The sequence below is a fragment of the Podarcis erhardii genome, assembly GCF_964252035.2.
Source record: "Podarcis erhardii genome assembly, chromosome: 12".
NCBI lineage: Eukaryota > Metazoa > Chordata > Lepidosauria > Squamata > Lacertidae > Podarcis > Podarcis erhardii.
The window spans coordinates 501,828-519,433 of record NC_138513.1 but is presented as its reverse complement, the minus strand read 5'-3'; the positions used below and the strand labels follow the sequence as shown (position 1 = coordinate 519,433).

The window sequence follows — 17,606 nt, the reverse complement described above, 5'->3', positions numbered from 1 at the left end:
GGCTCCAAGGGGTTGGGGGCACACACATGAGACCCCTGGAACCAAAGTCCCATGTAAGATGTGATCGTCCTGCCCTTAATTCCATTTTTATCTCCATTCACTTATTTCTAACCATAGTTTGTCCTAAAATTCTCCCCCCCCCCAACACATTTTGGTGTCTTTTCAGAGCCAAGAGCTGCACTGCAAATTCCTGGGAAGTGGGGAATCCACTTCAGAATGTCGGGAGAGCCTGCTGGATCCGGCCAGCCTCCCGCCTAGTCCAGCATCTTGTTCCCCTGTGGGAGATTAGCAGCCTTACCTAACAACTGCATATTCTTGCTAGTTACCACGAGAAGCGGCTAAGGGTGGATCTACACACAGGAAAACCCCCACTATAAATAACTAATTATTATGAAGGAATAGGTTTCTGTGCAGTCAGTTTGAAACTGACTCACCCCCCCCCTTTTCTTCTTTCTCCAAGAGAGCATTTCTAAAATGCATTAACTCGAGCTGTTGAGCAAATGCATAACAAGAACACAGCTGTATAAACAAAGCTCTCTCTTTTATCAGTCACGGCAAAGGATGACCTTGGCTGTTCCAGTAGAATAGGGATGACATGTCTGAGTCTTACCTTACCACACTCTGACGCACAGACCTAGTCCGGGAACAGCGCCAGAGTGTGTTCTTGGAGTTGGTGACCTCTTGCTCCAAGATAAGAGCATAGGAACAGGAATACCCATATATGGTCAAGAATACAGGAAGGAACACCCTTTTATGGTTAAAAGTACCGGAGCAGGAGCATCTGTGATGTCAACCTGCGTGTATAAGCTGACGTGGATGGATTCCTGGGGGAGAGGGTGCCTGGAGGATATATATACTGCATGTAATCTCTCATTTCTTTGGACTTGCTGTGGACTGACCACACAAGTGCCTTTCTGTTGCTCCAGAGCGCAGAAATAAAGAACTCTTTCTCTGAACCAACCCTCGGTGTCATTTGACATCCTTCCTCCCGTCCGGGAGCAACGCAGAGCCCACCAATCGGTAAAGTCTAATAAGGCTACAGTTATAACAAAAGAAAAAAACCCGCTATGTGAAATTGCATAGAAAAGTTTTGTGCTCTACAGCGCCATCTGGTGTTGCATGTCTATAATGCATTAAAAAGGCTGTTTTTTGACTAATGTAGCTGAGTCCTAAGTCATTTGAGCTGCATTGCCTAGGCAGAGCCTGATACCATAGAAAGGCAACTGGCAGAGAGGGCTTTGCGTGACATCATTTCCCCTCCTCTCTGAGCAGCGTTGGAGGCAGACACGCCTCTGCTTCCTCCAGCCTTGCCCAAATCCCTGAAGCTGGTCAGGCTGCAAAGACCACTCTTTTGCCTGCCTGCCTGGCTGCCTCCCTCCCCTCACCTGAGCTGGGGTGTGGAGGGCCTGAGGCCGGGTGGGGCTGATGGGCAGGGGGGGCTCCCCTGGGGCCGGCCCGGGGCCCGGGGCCACTGGAGGCAGTGGAGAGGAGACGGCGCTGTAGGCAGGAGGCACCAGCACGGCCTGGCGCTGGAGAAGCTGCAGGATGGCCGACACGTCCGCGGTGAGGCGGCTCTCCAGCCTGGAGGGAGAAGAGAAACACAGAACTGTAGAGTTGGAAGGGACCCCCAAGGGACATCTAGTCTAACCCCTTTGCAGGGCTGGAACCACAGCTGTCAGGGTGCTGTCAGCGGCTCCCAGCTGGTTGCCCAGGAAAGTATAAAGACAAGGAAAAGTTTCTTACCGTCCTTTTTTATTTCAAACTTTACAGAGAGAGGCTATAGAACCCAGCCTCTTGGCTAATGGTGTTGTCCCGAGTGAATCTCCACCTCCCCAATCTCTCCCACTTCCTCATTTATCATTCTCATTGTCTCCTCTACGGGTGCTGCTACGTGCCCTCTGTCTTCGAGCTCTTTGCTCTCCTATTTTTAAGGCCTGCCGGGTTCTGGTGACTGGGAGCGGCTGCTGAGACCACATAACACTGGTCCTGAAAGACCTACATTGGCTCCCAGTACGTTTCCGAGCACAATTCAAAGTGTTGGTGCTGACCTTGAAAGCCCTAAACGGCCTCAAAGGCCCAGTAGACCTGAAGGAGCGTCTCCACCCCCATCATTCTGCCCGGACGCTGAGGTCCAGCTCCGAGGGCCTTCTGGCGGTTCCCTCCCTGCGAGAAGTGAGGTTACAAGGAACAAGGCAGAGGGCCTTCTCGGTGGTGGCACCCGCCCTGTGGAACACCCTCCAATCAGGTGTCAAAGGAAATAAACAACTACCTGACTTTTAGAAGACATCTGAAGGCAGCCCTGTTTAGGGAAGATTTTAATGTTTGGTGTTTTCTTCTGTTTTTAATCTGTTTTGAGCTGCCTAGCGTGCCTGGGGGGAAATCTCTGCCCCCCCCTCCCGAGGGAGCCCTGACGGGAGCTCCCCCCCCCTTCCAATACCTGTTGAGCTGCTTCTGGAGCAGGTCCAGGCGAGCCTCCAGCTCGCAGCGCTGCCTCCGGCCGAGGGGGGCGCTGCTGCCCAGCGGGATGTTGAGGGCGGTGTGGGCAGGGGCGGGGCAGCGGGGCAGCTCTTGGTACTGGTGCTCCCGGCTCTCCCCCCAGAAGCTGAAGATATTGGACACGCCTGAAAAGGCCCCTGCGGAGAGGAGGAGGGAGAGAAGCTGGAGAGTGGGGGAGCTGGAAGGGACCGCAAAGAGTCATCGGAAGAATCCCTGGCAGGGGGCCACACACAGTGTTCGAAACTAGCCGGGCGCATTTGGCGCCAGGCAACCGGCTGTTTGCAAGGAAGTGGCGATCAACATCTCCAGCCAGAAATTTTACAGTTTGGTTTTAGAACTGCAGTGCTCTGGTTTATTTTGTGTTCTGCTTTGACCTTCTTCCTGCTTTTCCTCTGTATTTTATTCTGAATGAACTCTCCTACTTGAGCACCTAAGTGCGGAAAACTCTGCAGTCAAAATGGCAATTGTGTTTGCTGGCTTCCGGTTCCTGTCCTGCCTTATGGCGATGGCTCTCTCAACATTGGAGATGGAAGGGGTTCAAGCACCCCCTATAAACCCCTCAGTTAAATCACAGGTCAGCGGGGGTTAGGCGGAGGCGCTGGGTGCCACACACTTCACCTGATGCGAAATCCCACTCCTCAAAACCCCACTCCTTACTGAGAATGTCAGAGCCCAGAGCCCAGAGGGCAGCGGCAGCGGACAAGGAACCCCAGAGCCCAGTGCTGTTTGCCATATTTGCCTTGGTAGCCTGTGGTTCTTTCATTGCAGAAACGGGGGCTACTGTGAAATGCAATGAGAGTCCTAAAGAGACAACTGCTGTTACTGTGCAGTTTGGATATCCTTTCAGGTTGCACAGGGTTCCATTTGATGTGCCAGACAGTATTGAAGGATCTACTGCTAAAAGGACGCTGCATCTCTCGGGAGACTTTTCAGCACCTGCTGAGTTCTTTGTGACCTTGGGTCTTTTTTCTTTCCTATATACCATGGCAACTCTTGCAGTCTATCTACAGTTTCACACACTCTACAAAGAAAAGAAGAAGCTTCCTTTTGCTAACTTCTGTGTGACCGTCTCGTTTACCTTTTTCTGGCTAGTGGCATTTTCAGCTTGGGGCAAAGGTCTGTCAGACGTGAAAGGAGCTCCGCGGCCTTCCAGTCTCATTGCTGCCATGTCAGTGTGTCAACGCAAAACTGCTGCATGCAGTGCTGGGGGCCACACCTTCTCGGGGGCCGGCCCACATCTCTGTGCTGTTTGGCTTTGTCAGCATTATAGTGTGGGCTGGAAACTGCCGGTTTGTTTTCAAAAAGACCCCTTGGCATGCTCAGACCAAGAAAAGCTCTGCTGAATAAGGAGCTGTTGATAAGCAAGAAGGAACCTCTCCTCCTTCACTCCTGAAGCCTCCTCTTCCGCCAGGAGGAACAGTGCCTTGTCTCACAATACATGCTCCTCCCATTTCACAGCAGGGCAGGAAATACACCTTCTCTGTCCAGTAGTCATACAGTGGTACCTTGGGTTCCATGCGCTTCAGGTTACAGACTCTGCTAACCCAGAAATAGTACCTTGGGTTAAGAACTTTGCTTCAGGATGAGAACAGAAATCATGCAGCGGCGGCAGCAGGAGGCCCCATTAGCTAAAGTGGTGCTTCAGGTTAAGAACAGTTTCAGGTTAAGAACGGACCTCCAGAACGAATTAAGTACGTAACCCGAGGTACCACTGTAATGGCATCTCTCTCTCTTGACTATTCTGGAATGCCTTCCTCTGGCTGAAATCAGGGGTCCTCTTGTGGTCCTAGATACACAGACTGTACATGGTTATGAGAAAACTCTTCTGCCTTCAGATTTTTTAAAAAATAAACATATATTATTGTGCATTGTAACACTGGCTACTACCAATCCTAGGGTGTGTGGCATTGTTCCTTCACATCTGCTTTTGACCACTTTATAATGAGAAATGCAGGTAGATTTGGATAACAGCATAGAGATAACCAAGGCATTAGTGCTACAGAACCTGGGACATCTAAGCACCTTTGAGAGTAAGTACACATTTGATTCAGCAGCCATAATAGAAGCAGAAGCAGTAATATGCCACCTGGCTTAGCAGCAAAATAAAGGATGCGAAACCCCCCAAATTGCTTTTGGATGCAGAAGTTCTCCTTAGAATTGTAATTGGCATTAAGAACAGGCGCACACAACGAAGGAGATGGACATTATAACTGTGTGAAACGGAGGTTTGAAATTGGGAGAAGATTCTTGTGCTGGAGGGGGCTCTCTGCTACATTTTATGGAAGTTTTTACATTTTTGATTCGGCAACCCTCTCCTAATATTGGATTTTATGATATACAACTAAGGATGGTTTGATGTGCGATGTAGCAGAGATATTTAAAATAAGATGTAAAGCTGTGTGCGGCTTGAAAGGAGTAAAGTGGGGGTGGGGGCTGGTTGTTTCATTTGGAAGTGTGTCACTGGGAGTTAGAGCCAACCCCACCCCCCAAAAAGAGATCGTGGAGATGTTGAGATATAACGTATCTTTTTTTAAAACAAAACGCTGCAGAAAGTGGCATGAAGGCTTTTGGGATGTGTCAGGGAACTGCCATCAGTACTGGAGGGAGAGAGCAAAAGCCAGAGGGATTCCAGAGAGCGTCCTGGGATTGGGAGAAGCAGCCCATCTTCTGGGGAAGAGAATCAGCGTAGCACCAGCGGAGAAGGGGGGCAGATGGGGGAAGCGGCAAGGCGGTCCCATGACTCCTTGCCTGGGATCAGCGGGGAGAGTAGGGGTCCTCCGTTGCCCACGCCCTCCCTGCGCAGAAGGCTTTCGCGCAGAGAGAGTAGGAGGAGACTAGGCGTCAAAGAGCTTCTTTGCTGGAAGAAGTTTAAGAAACGCCCACTGACAGATTCTGCCAGCGATTGAGACAGCCACGGGCGAGTGGCGGTCCGGACAGATGAGGTTCACTTAGGCAACCCAGCCAGGTGTTTGCAGAGATAGATACCTGCTTACGCATGAGCAACCCCTTGGGAACCATTACAGCAATCCGTGAGTCGCTGACGTTGCTTGTGCGCAGCCCGGGGGAGGCAGCACAATGAGCCAGACAGGACCAGCCAGAGAGACAGAGCAAGAAGCCATGGTGCGAGGTCTGGTCAAGAGGAACCGAGACCTGGAGGCACATGCCGCTACCCTGTCGGCGCGGCTGGAGGAGAGGTGGGCTCAGGATGCACAGGTCAGAGCCACCCCGATAGGGAGGAAGGTCCCCAGGCTGGTAAATAAGTTTGGAGGAAAGCCCCAAGACTACAATGCTTTCCGAACGGAAATTCAATACGCTTTGGAATTGCAGAAAAATGACTTTGCTGATGACAGGGAGAGGGTGGCGTACATTATTGGACCTCTGCAGGATGGGGCACAGGGCGACGGGGAATGATGCATTAAAAGATCTTAAAATTTTTTACCAGGCAATGGACGCAATGTTCTCCAGCGAGGTGGAGCAAAGTGTGACACGGAGGGAGCCGCTGGGTGCAAGCAGGGGAGCCTGTCCGTCAGAAGCTACTGGTCGCGTTTTGCGATGTTAGTGCACAAGCTCGGGTAGGACCTGGACTCTGAACCAGTACAAACGCTGTTTGAGGCAGGTTTGGCTTCCGAAGTGAAAGACGAGTTGTCCAGAGTGTTAGTGTTTTCAGAACTCACAGGGTTAAAGAGTTCTGTGTGACGTCCCTCAATTCCCGTCGCGTGACTCAGAAGGAGGGAGGAGTTGTTCCTCACTGTTCCGTCTCTGTTTCCGAGGGAGACGGTAGCAGCCATGACTGATAGCAGCCCAGGAGAAATCTGAGAAGTGCTGTTTTGTATTTTACTGCTGTAATAAAGACTGTTATGTAAACACACAGACACCTAGGTGTGTTTGGATCTTATACACTGAGAAGCAACAGCTTTCCGCTGTGTTTACTCTGCATGTCGTGGCTGAGCGAAGGATCGGCGCAGCTTGAGGGAAACGTGCCGGACCCGGAGATCGCTGTAAGCTGCGCCTAATTGGGGTCGTAAACCAATTAGCCATGCCTTTTCTGACAGGTTATGGGACTAATTACTGCTATAAAGCTGTTGCGAAGTGTGCCGGTGTGTGTTTAACGCCAGGAGGCCAAGATGCTGCTGAAAGCTGAAAGCTGATAGCTGAGGTCCTGTCTGCGTTCTGAGGCAAAGCAGCTGGCTGGAAGCAGCTGAACAGGAGCTGAGAGCTGAGAGCTGAGAGCAGCTGAGAACCGGGTGCTGGAAGAGCTGACTGGTTACGTGAGTACAGCTGGGGCCCCGGGAAGAAAAATGACGCAGTCCCAAAAGCATGGCTTTGAGCTTAAGCTGCCATGTGAGAAGCTGACGTGCCAAAGCTGGTGGGAGTGGAGCTTTCACGTAGAACTTTTCCTGGTCGGAGAAAACCTTTGGGAAGCAGTCCAGCCGGCACAGATAGCGGCTGGGGCAGCTATAAAGGCTGCAGGGCTAAGTGAAGCTGAAAAGCGTGTGCTTGCTTTTCTGGCAGAAAATGTGAGTGCTGCTCTGAAGCCAGTTATCCTGGATGCTGAAAGGCCTGAGGCTGCTTGGCTGGCACTCTGTGAGGCTTGTGAAGCAGGAGTGAAAAGCAAGAGCCAAGATGTGGCTGCATCCGAAGGGGAGAGGCAAGATGGCGCTGGGCACATTCTTGAGAGCCAACACACAGCTGAGGGAAGCTGTGAGCCCCCATGGGGGGACGACGGGACTATTGCTGGCAGCTGTATGGATGCTGCACCGTACCTGTGTGAGGAGCCAGGACAGAGGCCAAGCGTTGGGAGCCCTTTACCCACCAGAGGGGGTGCAGGAAAACGTCCTGGGGGCCCTGTGAGCAGTGGGGGGGGGCAGTGAGCAGTGAAAGCTCAGAGATGCCTCTTTCTCCAAAAGCTGGCAAGAGTTGTTTACGCCAAGAGCTGAAGCCTAGCCGTGCTGGAGGCTTCAAGGCCGGCCACCTGCAGCAAGTAGAGATAAGAGCTGTGGAGTTGCGTGGGAACGCAGAGGCCAGTCCGGTCTCCAAGGCAACGGGGGAAGTTGCTTCTACGGAAGCTGCCAAGGTCCTGAGCAAATCTCCCTGCAAGGGGGAGTTGGTTGCCGTGACAACCAGAGAGAACAGCTGCAGAAGCCCAAAGGGAGGGGGCAGCGAGACGTTTGTTGCTATGGCGATGTTGAAGGACAGCTCTGAGAGAGACAATGACCTATGCTTTGTCATCGACTCAGGAGCTAACCGCAACCTGATTCCTGAGACCCCTGCTGTCGAGATGTGGAATTGCAAGGCATTTCCGGCTGGAAAAACTGTTCAGTTTGCAAATGGAGAAAAGAAAAATGTGACTAACGTTGCAAATGTCTATCTTTCTGTTTTGCAGGAGCAGATGGAAGTTTGTGTTGTACCTGGGATGCATCACTGTATTTTATCTGTCCCTTATTTGTTGAAAAAGGGGTTTAAGGTGTACTTTGAAAATGATGCTTGTGCAATCTCCAAGGGAAGGAAGCAGCTGGTCAGAGTTGGAAAGGGGCAGAATGATCTCTTTGTTCTTAAAACGCCTTTGAGGTGTGAGAAGGAAGTTGAGAGGACACAAGCTATGCGTGCTACAGTTCCCACTCATGTTTTATGTGCATGTGCATGGCACAAGAAGACAGCCCATAGTTCTCTTGAAGAACTTCAGATGTTACCTGAGTGCACTAAAGGCTGTAAAATTCAGGAATGTGGAAGGTCCATAAATTGTAAGGCTTGCAGAAAGGCAAAGGTAAAAGGGTGCAGTTACCCCAGGGTGGACAGGGTGACCACAAAACCTTTTGAGCTTGTGCACATAGATCTGTTGGGTCCCATGGCAGAGCCAAGTCTGGGAGGAGCCAGGTTTCTGCTAACGATGCAGGATGATCATACGCAGAATTCCTGGACACATGCTCTGAAATGCAAAGAAGATGCAGCACAACTGATTAAAAATTGGATTGAGGAGGTGGAACTAAGGTTCTCCACCAAGGTACAGGGAGTTCGAAGTGACCGTTGTGCAGAGTTTACTGGGTCTGCTCTGCAGAAGTACTTTCACCAGAAAGGGATACATCACAAGGTGACTTCTCCTCAAGAGAGGGGGGTGGCAGAGCTCAGGAGTGAAGCTCTGGTTAAGGCTACACAGGTGTTGCTGTCAGACTCTGGGTTACCTCCAAGCTTTTGGATGGAGGCAATCAAGACTGTGAATTTCACCTGGAATCGGTCCTACAATTCAGTGGTAGGTGACACCCCGTTCTTCATGCTTCACGGAAGGAAACCTCAGATTCATTTCCTCCATTCGTTTGGGTCGCCGGCCTCGGTGCCAGTGCCAAAGGCTTTGCAAAAGCCAGGTGGACCCAAGTTCCAGAAAATGATCTTCTGTGGGTATGAACCAGCTTCTAAAGCATGGCGGTTTGCATATCCAGAAGGTGATCAGAGTAAGCTTCTGATCAGTAAACACGCTGAGTTCTATGAGCAGGATAGTTGGTCAAAGACTCCTGCAAGGCGTGATGTTCTCTCAGAATGCCTGTCCGATTCTGATGAGGATGAGGGAGAGCCAGAGGCTGAACCTGTTGATGATGACCAGGGTCAAGAACAGGGTGGGGCGTCTCCACAAGTTGTCAAAAGAGAGCCCAAGAGTGAGCCTGCGTCTCCTGTTAGCGTAATGCAGAGAATTCGAAGACGCTTTAAGTCAGAGGGGGAATCCCGTGATGCAGAGGACACACCTGCTGACAACAGTGAGTCAGAAGAAATACCTGAGTTTGTGCCCAGGCGGTCCAGTTGCACAACGAAGGGCATTCCACCTGAGAGGTATCAGGCCACAGGTGTGTGGGTTGGTTTCGCACAGTGCGAACCTGAGAGTTGTGAGGATGTTCCACAGGTGCCTGACAGGAATGCCAAGAGAAGGCGCAAGGCATTGGGGAAGGGATTGATCTCACAGAGGTCTGTAAAGGTAAACACCCAAGTCACCTCAGGAATGGAGGGAAGAGGGGGTGTTAGTGTTTTCAGAACTCACAGGGTTAAAGAGTTCTGTGTGACGTCCCTCAATTCCCGTCGCGTGACTCAGAAGGAGGGAGGAGTTGTTCCTCACTGTTCCGTCTCTGCTTCCGAGGGAGACGGTAGCAGCCATGACTGATAGCAGCCCAGGAGAAATCTGAGAAGTGCTGTTTTGTATTTTACTGCTGTAATAAAGACTGTTATGTAAACACACAGACGCCTATGTGTGTTTGGATCTTATACACCGAGAAGCGACAGCTTTCCGCTGTGTTTACTCTGCATGTCGTGGCTGAGCGAAGGATCGGCGCAGCTTGAGGGAAACGTGCCGGACCCGGAGATCGCTGTAAGCTGCGCCTAATTGGGGTCGTAAACCAATTAGCCACGCCTTTTCGTAAACCAATTAGCCACGCCTTTTCCGCCCTGCCCGCGGTTGATGGATGAGCTCACAAATACTGTGCTTGCGATTGGTGTATGCCAGGAAGCGCGGGCTCAGGAAAAGCGGGAGATATGAGGGGAGTGTTTCCTTTGGCAACCGGATTCCTGAGATGCTGAGGGAGCCTTCCCAGGCGGCAGAGCCAATGGAAATTGATGGAGCACGCGCGCACGAAGTTTCAAACGCTAGTGAAGTCTGGAAAAAGGAGTTGAAGGAGTGGAAAACTACCAAGAAGTGTTTCCTCTGTCAGCGGCCAGGACATTTTGCGAAGGTCTGTCCCCAATGAAAGGCCTGGCAAGGCATGATGGGGAGAGCAGGCCACGCCGAGAAGGTGTAGGAGGGGCCGGTGCAGGGAAACGAGAAAGCCTGGCTGCCGACCAGCAGGGGCAGCAGCCAGGCCAGCGACCAGTAGAAGTGCCCCGGCCTGACCCTCCCAAGGCAGCTATAGCCATTGAAGTAGTGCTAGAACTCCCAAATGGGCACCCAGTCAAAGTTAAGGGACTGCTGGATTCTGGCTCCTCATGTAATTTCTTCAGTAGAGACTTCGCCCTGGAGCACCAGCTCCACCTGTTGCCACTAGATTTCCCTTTGCAGGTGACCACCATTGATGGCAGGGAACTACTGGGAGGGGAAGTGACACACCAGACACTGCCAATGCGGATGAGTGTTTCCAGGCACACGGAAACCATGGCCTTTCACGTGGCCACGCTGGCGGGACCCCCAATAATACTAGGAATGAGCTGGCTGGCACTACATGACCCAGTGGTGTCATGGCATCAGCGGTCGCTCACCTTTGGGTCAGCTTACTGCTTAGAACACTGCCTGGGAGGAAAGGAACCAAGAAGGACTGTGGCCAGGGTGGCTGGGGTGGCTCTGGAGGAAAAGGGACGGGTGCCACCGCAATATGCAGATTTGAAGGAGGTCTTCAGCGAGAGAGAGGCGGATAGACTGCCCCCCCACAGACCATATGACTGCCAAATCAACCTGCTTTCGGGGGCCCAGTTACCGGTGGGTAAGCTATACGCCATGTCCGACCGGGAGATGAAGGAGTTGAGGCAGTTTATTAACAAGAACTTGAAGAGGGGCTTCATAAGGGAATCGAAGGCGGTGTGTATGGGGGGGAGTCCAGTGTTCTGTGTGGACAAAAAATCAACCAATCAGCTCAGATTGGTGGTGGATTACCGCCGTTTGAATTTGGTGTCAGAACCCGTGACTTTCCCAATGCCCAGAATCGACGATATTCTGACACGTGTGAGGCAGGGAAATATTTTTACCAAGCTGGACCTAAGGGGGGCATACAATCTGATTAGAATACGGGAGGGGGACGAATGGAAAACGACCATGTTCACCCACCTGGGGGCTTTTGAGTATGTAGTTATGCCATTTGGATTACAATCGGGATCCGCCTGCTTTCAATCCTTCATGCACCATGTGTTGGGGCCCCTGCTGTACAAGAATTGCGTGGCCTTTTTGGATGACGTCTTAATCTATTTGGAGAATGAAGCGCAACACGTCAAAGACATCAGGGAGGTCCTACAGAGATTGCAGAAGCATCAGTTGTGGGTCAAGCTGGAAAATTTCTAATTCCACGCCCGGGAGGTCGAGTTCCTGGGATACAGGTTGTCAGACAAGGGACTGGCCATGGACCCAGGCAAGGTGGAGGCAGTGCTGGAATGGAAGGCCCCCAAAAACCGAAAGGATGTGCAGAGGTTCCTAGGCTTCAGCAACTTCTACAGGAAGTTCATAAAGAACTTCGCCCACTTGACAGCACTCATTACGGATTGTCTTAGTAGCAAAAAGAAGTTCGCATGGACAGAGGATGCGCAGCAATCCTTTGAGAAATTGAAGAAGGCGTTCGCCTCGGAAGAGCAGCTCCTGCATGTGGATCCAGAGAAGCCCATGAGACTGGAGATGGACGCGTCCGACCGCACGATTGGAGCAGTTTTGTTGCAACCCGGGTCCAAGGAGGACTGGAGGCCGTGTGCCTTTTTCTCTAGGAAGCTGAGCAAGTCAGAGCAAAACTACACGGTGTATGACGAAGAACTGCTTGCGATTTACGCGGCATTTCATCAATGGAGACACCTTTTGATAGGGGCGCAACACAAGATCCAGGTCCAAACTGACCACAAGAACCTGGAATACTGGTGGACTGCACGAGTGCTTAACCAGAGACAGATCAGATGGTTCCAGGAGTTCGCCAAGTTTTTCTTCGAGATACAATACGTGCCGGGAGGGGAAAATGTTAGGGCGGATGCACTCTCCAGGAAACTGGAATACATGGAGGGGGAAGGGCCTCCGGAGGCCAGGCACGTGTTCCCCGAGGACCAGTGTGTGTGGGGGGGGAGCATTGGTAGGTAAACGAGAGCTAGCAGGGCTCACCAGAGACAATGAGTTTGCTCAGACTAAAATCAGGGAGCTCAGAGGTAGAAAGGAAGACAATGGGGGGTTTGAGGAAAAGGAAGGGCTACTGTACTACAAGGGGGCGCTGTATGTACCGGGAGAGACATTGAGGGGCAAGATACTTAGGCAGCTCCATGACAACCCAACAGCTGGGCACTTTGGACAGCACAAGACCATGCTACTAGTCACCAGGCAGTTCTGGTGGCCAAAGGTAAGGAAGGACGTACGAGAATATGTACGAGGGTGCAACCAGTGCCAGAGGGCAAACGGGGAAAGGACTGCCCCCGCAGGGTTACTGGAACCCTTACCAACACCAGAAAGGCCCTGGGAGGTGGTGTCCATTGATTTTATGACAGATCTGCCCAAGTCAAGGGGAAAGACAGCGGTCATGGTAGTGGTCGATCTGCTGACTAAAATGTGCCATTTTGTAGCGTGTTTGCATGCAGTGTTGGCAGAGGAGACAGCCAGGCTGTTTGTGGACCACATTTTTAGGCCGCATGGCACCCCACTGAGGGTAATCTCAGATCGCGGAAAACAATTTACTTCCCGGTTCTGGCGGAGGCTCATGAGCTTGCTGCAGGTCGAGGTGAGCTTCTCGACGGCGAGGCCAGGACCGTTCTGCCAGGGGCGCAAGATCACGCGGCTACGACTCTGATCCTGTCCTACCTGAGAGTGGGTTGCAGACGTCGCTGCGTTTGGGGTCTGCGGCTGCAGGGGAGGGGGGCTGGCCGGCGGGGTCCGTGGGGTGGAAAGGCGACAGCTCTGGGGCGCTGGAGATGGGGACGGGTGTCTCCTCCTCGTCACTGGAGGGCGGGCTGGATGCCAACGAGCTGCTGAGGCAGGGGTCCCATTTGGGGGGTCCGCGGGGAGCCCCCGGAGCTTGGCAGTTCTGGCCGACGTGCAGCACTTTGGGCTGGGCTTTGCCTTCCCCCGGAATCTCATCTGTGCGGAGAAGGAGAAAAGGTTATTGGCCGGCCAGATCCAGTGAGTGGCAGTGCAGTGCAGTGGTTAGAGTGTTAGGCACCAGGACCTGGGGAAGGCCAGGGTTCAGATCCACCTACCTGGGGGCCAGTCACAGCCTCCTCTCAGCCTCGCCTACCTCGCAGGGTCATTGTGGGAGTTAAATGAGGAGGGGGAGAAAGCTCCTCCCAGCTGAGAAACCCAGAAGTAGCAGCTGCAGGAGCACCCATGGGAAAGGGAGCACAGTGGGTGTTGGGAGACCCCTTGAGGTCATCCAATCCAACCCCCACCTCCTCACCTTTCTCGGTGCGGCGGCGGAAGGAGAGCTTGCGGCGCCGCAGGCGGTTGAAGCCGCCGTTCATCTCGTCGCTGCTGGGCGACCCCGGGATCATGTTGGTCTGGAAGAGAAGGGGTGGCCGTGAGAAGCGTGCCGGGGGGGTCTCCCAGGACCCCCACCTTCCTGACCCTGAGCTGGCCGGCCACAGAAGCCCACCCCCCTCGGGTCTCCCAGGGTGACAACTCACGTCACGCAGGTTGAAGGTGATCTCCAGGTTGGACCAGAAGTGGTCAGAGAACTCGGGGTACATGTCCAGCACCTCCAGGAGGTCCTCGCGGTGAATCTTGTGCAGGTCGCAGTAGGTCAGGGCGCGCACGTCTGCGTTGGACTTGCCGGGCCGGGCGTACAGGTTGAGGGGCTCCCCAAAGATGTCGTTCTTCCCTGGGAGGGAGGGAGAGAAGGGGGAGGAACTGAGCCCTTGCGCAGCCAGGAGAGGCGCATAGAAGGCCACACAGGAGATTTCCCTCCTTAGCATCCTCTCGCACCCAGAGCTGGCTCTGATGTTCCTCCAGAAACCCCCCTCTACCCCTCCTCCACCCGCTTCTCCCTCCGTGGCCACGATCCCAGGCTCAGCTTCAGTGGCTCCTCAGTGGTCCGGAGTGCCTTCCATCAGCTTCGGATGGTGGCCCAGCTACGCCCCTCTCTGGACAGGGAGAGCCTGACTACTGTTGTCTATGCTCTGGCAACCTCAAGGTTAGATTACTGCCATGCGTTATACATAGAACTGCCTCTGAAGATGGTTCGGAAACTTCAGCTGGTGCAGAATTCAGCAGCCAGGTTGCTCAGCGGAGCAAGTCGGTTTGAGAGGCTTACATGATTATATGGGCACAGGATGTTGGACACAATATTATGTTTGCTGACTGGGAACAGTTGTGGACCACCGGTTTGAAATTTACGGCATGTAATGCCTTAAGAGAGAATATTATGAAAATGATTTATAGGTGGTACATGACCCCAGTCAAGCTTGCAAAAATCTATCATTTGCCTGACAATAAATGTTGGAAATGTAAAGAGACTGAAGGTACATTCTTTCACCTTTGGTGGACGTGCCCAAGGATTAAGGCTTTCTGGGAAATGATTTATAATGAAATGAAAAAGGTATTTAAGTATACCTTCTTGAAGAAACCAGAGGCCTTTCTCCTGGGCATGGTCGGCCAATTGGTGCCAAAGAAGGATAGAACTTTCTTTCTGTATGCGACAACAGCAGCAAGAATACTCATCGCAAAATACTGGAAGACACAAGATCTACCCACTCTGGAAGAATGGCAGATGAAGATGATTGATTACATGGGATTGGCAGAAATGACCGGCAGAATCCGAGACCAGGGAAAAGAGTCGGTGGAAGAAGACTGGAAGAAGTTTAAAGACTATTTGCAGAAACACTGTAAAATTAAGGAATGCTAGAGTGATGTTGGATAGTAACTAAGTGGTTTTCAGCTGTAATGCTTAAGAGATAGAAAATAAGAATCTGAAATAAGTAAAAGACTTAATGGTGAGGATTTGCTGAACAAACAATTTGAATTGGAATATAAGAAAGGGTGGTATGAGGAGGTCTGGAAAGTAAGGTAAAAGAAAATATATAAATGGAATTTATACGTGTTCTTTTTGTTTTTCCTTATTTTTAAATTGTTTTTAATTTTTGCATTTTTGTATTTCTGTTTTTTTTCTCTGTTACAATGTATTAATCTTGAAAACTCTAATATATATATATATATATATATATATATATATATATATATATATATATATGCTTTCGTAGATTTTCACGGGTACAGGAATGCAGGTTTTGGTGTCCTCGGGTGTCTTCCCGTGTAAAAGTTGGGGTGTCTAGGCGACGTTTCGACGAGGTCTCACTCGTCATCTTCAGGCTGGTGCTTTCGGCTTCTTGTTACTGGAACGTCGCCTAGACACCCCAACTTTTACACGGGAAGACACCCGAGGACACCAAAACCTGCATATATATATATATATATATATATATATATATATATATATATATGTGTGTGTGTGTGAGAGGCTTACACCAATCCTGGTCCAACTGCACTGGCTACCAACTGGTTTCCAGGCCCAATTCAAAGTGCTAATTTTGACCTATAAAGCCAGGGGTCAGCAACCTAAGGCCCATGGGCCGGAAGCGGCCTGCGGAGGTCGTTTGACCGGCCCACAAGCCGCCCCCGAACCAAGCTGCCCACTTGTGTGCTGCGCTAAACCAGCGCAGTGCGGCGACTCGCTTCCGCGGCGCTGAAAATTGTGTCTGCGCAGACGCCAAAAATTGTGCCATGGGATCTCCATGGGAACAATCTGGCCTAGGCAAGATAAACCTTGCTAACCCCTGTATAAAGCCTTAAACGGCTCGGGACCCCAATACTTCAAGAACCGCGTCTTCCCATATGAACGTACCCAGACCCTGAGATCACCTTCTGAGGCCCTTCTTTGTGTGTCTCCTCCTTGTGAAGTCCGCAGGGTGGCAAGACGAGAGCGGGGCCTTCTCTGCAGTGGCTCCCCGTCTGTGGAATGCTCTCCCCAGGGAGGAGGCTCGCCTGGTGCCTTCATTATAAATCTTTAGGCTCCAGGCGAAAACGTTCCTCTCCTTAGTTGGAGGCTTTGCAATCTCCTGGGGGTGCTTGAGCTGAGATTCCTGCATTGCAGGGGGTTGGGCTAGATGGCCCCTGAGGGTCCCCTCCTATAATTATATGATCCATTGGAGGTTTTTAAGCAGAGGTCAGGTGGTCATTGGTTGTGGCAGCTTTGCTTGTGATTCCAGCATTGCAGAGGCTTCTTGTGGGGCTGGAAGGGACCCTGAGAGTCACCGAGCGTTGGAGGGAGTTGGTCTGGAGAACCCCCTGGGGGTCCCTGCCAACTCTACACTGCTGGGGCGGCTGCGTTTGGTCCTCTTCTCTGCCCATCACTGCTCCTGGCAAGCTTTCTTGCTGCTGTTCCTGGCTGGGGCCACAGTCCCAACCTTCCTGTGCCCTGGCGACCACATGGCTCGTGCAGGAAAGGAGCTGTTTGGGGTCGGGGAGTTGGCCCAGCAAGTCACAAAATCCTAGGACTGTACAGTTGGAAGGGACCCCAGGGGTCACCCAGTCCAACCCTCTGCAAAGTGACAGCAGACTGAGGACCGGGGCGTGTGTCTGGCGATCTCCACCAGGCAGCAGGGACCTCCCTCCTTGCCAGCAAAGCTATTTGTGGCAGCCTAGATGCTGAGGGCGGCAGGCAGTCCTGGGTGGTGCTGAGTCTCAGGCAGGTCGCAGGGGGCAGGAACGAGGTGGGGAGAAATGGGCAGCTGAGAGCAAGGCGGGTTCAGGGAGCCGAGAAGAGCTGCCTATAAATATCCTGGGATGCTCTGCTTCGGTCCCAGGTGAGGCAGCTGCGTCTCAGAAGGAAGAGCAGAGACTCATTAAGCCGGATTTTGTCTCTGCAGGGCAAACAGGAGGCCCAGATTCATTTGAGGGCGGCTTCTTCCTCCTGGGCTCCGGCCACCTTGGACGCTGGAGCCGGAGGAAGGAGAGGTTGCTGGGAGGCCTGGTTTCCCCTGGAGGAAACCGGGCAGAGAGACCCGCCAGGAGAGTCTCCTGCCAGGGCTTCTCACGGAGGCAAGCTCTGCTCAGGTGCCCGTCCTCCAGCAGCAGGGCATCAGAAGAGGCTGCTGGATCAGGCCAGTGTCCCATCGAGTCCAGCATCCTGTTCTCACAGGAGCCACCCAAATGCCTGCGGGAAAGCAGCAAGCAGGATCTCTGCCCTCCTGCCGTTTCCAGTATTTGGTGCCTCCAACTGCAGGCAGAGCCCTCAGCATCTAGGCTGCCACGAATAACTTGGCTGGCAAGGGGGGAGGTCCCTGCTGCCTGGGGGAGATCGCCAGACACACGGCCTGGTCCTCAATCTGCCCAGATCCCAGCCACCGAGAGCCCTCTCCTCCTCCATGAATTTGTCTTATCTCCTTTTGAAGCCACCCAAGTGGGTGGCCCTCCCTGT

At 52.3% G+C, this 17,606-nt stretch overlaps 1 protein-coding gene and 1 pseudogene across 3 annotated transcripts in view; one reads left to right on the top strand and one right to left on the bottom strand.

Moving 5' to 3' along the window:
* KCNH2 (potassium voltage-gated channel subfamily H member 2) overlaps positions 1-17,606 on the bottom strand; it is a 99,037-nt gene that overhangs the window by 2,588 nt on the left and 78,843 nt on the right. The window contains exons 10-14 of one of the 2 annotated variants that reach the window (XM_081834219.1): positions 13,819-14,012; positions 13,593-13,692; positions 13,001-13,276; positions 2,438-2,633; positions 1,386-1,581 (exon numbers count right to left, since the gene is read on the bottom strand). In XM_081834219.1, the coding sequence (XP_081690345.1) occupies positions 1,386-1,581; positions 2,438-2,633; positions 13,001-13,276; positions 13,593-13,692; positions 13,819-14,012 (962 nt within the window). Of the gene's footprint in view, positions 1-1,385; positions 1,582-2,437; positions 2,634-13,000; positions 13,277-13,584; positions 13,693-13,818; positions 14,013-17,606 lie in introns of both variants that reach the window. The other variant, XM_081834218.1, reaches the window with a different exon arrangement.
* On the top strand, positions 3,159-3,954 carry LOC309326300 (synaptophysin-like protein 2 pseudogene; annotated as a pseudogene). Its single transcript has one exon. The product of its transcript is annotated as a synaptophysin-like protein 2 pseudogene (transcript).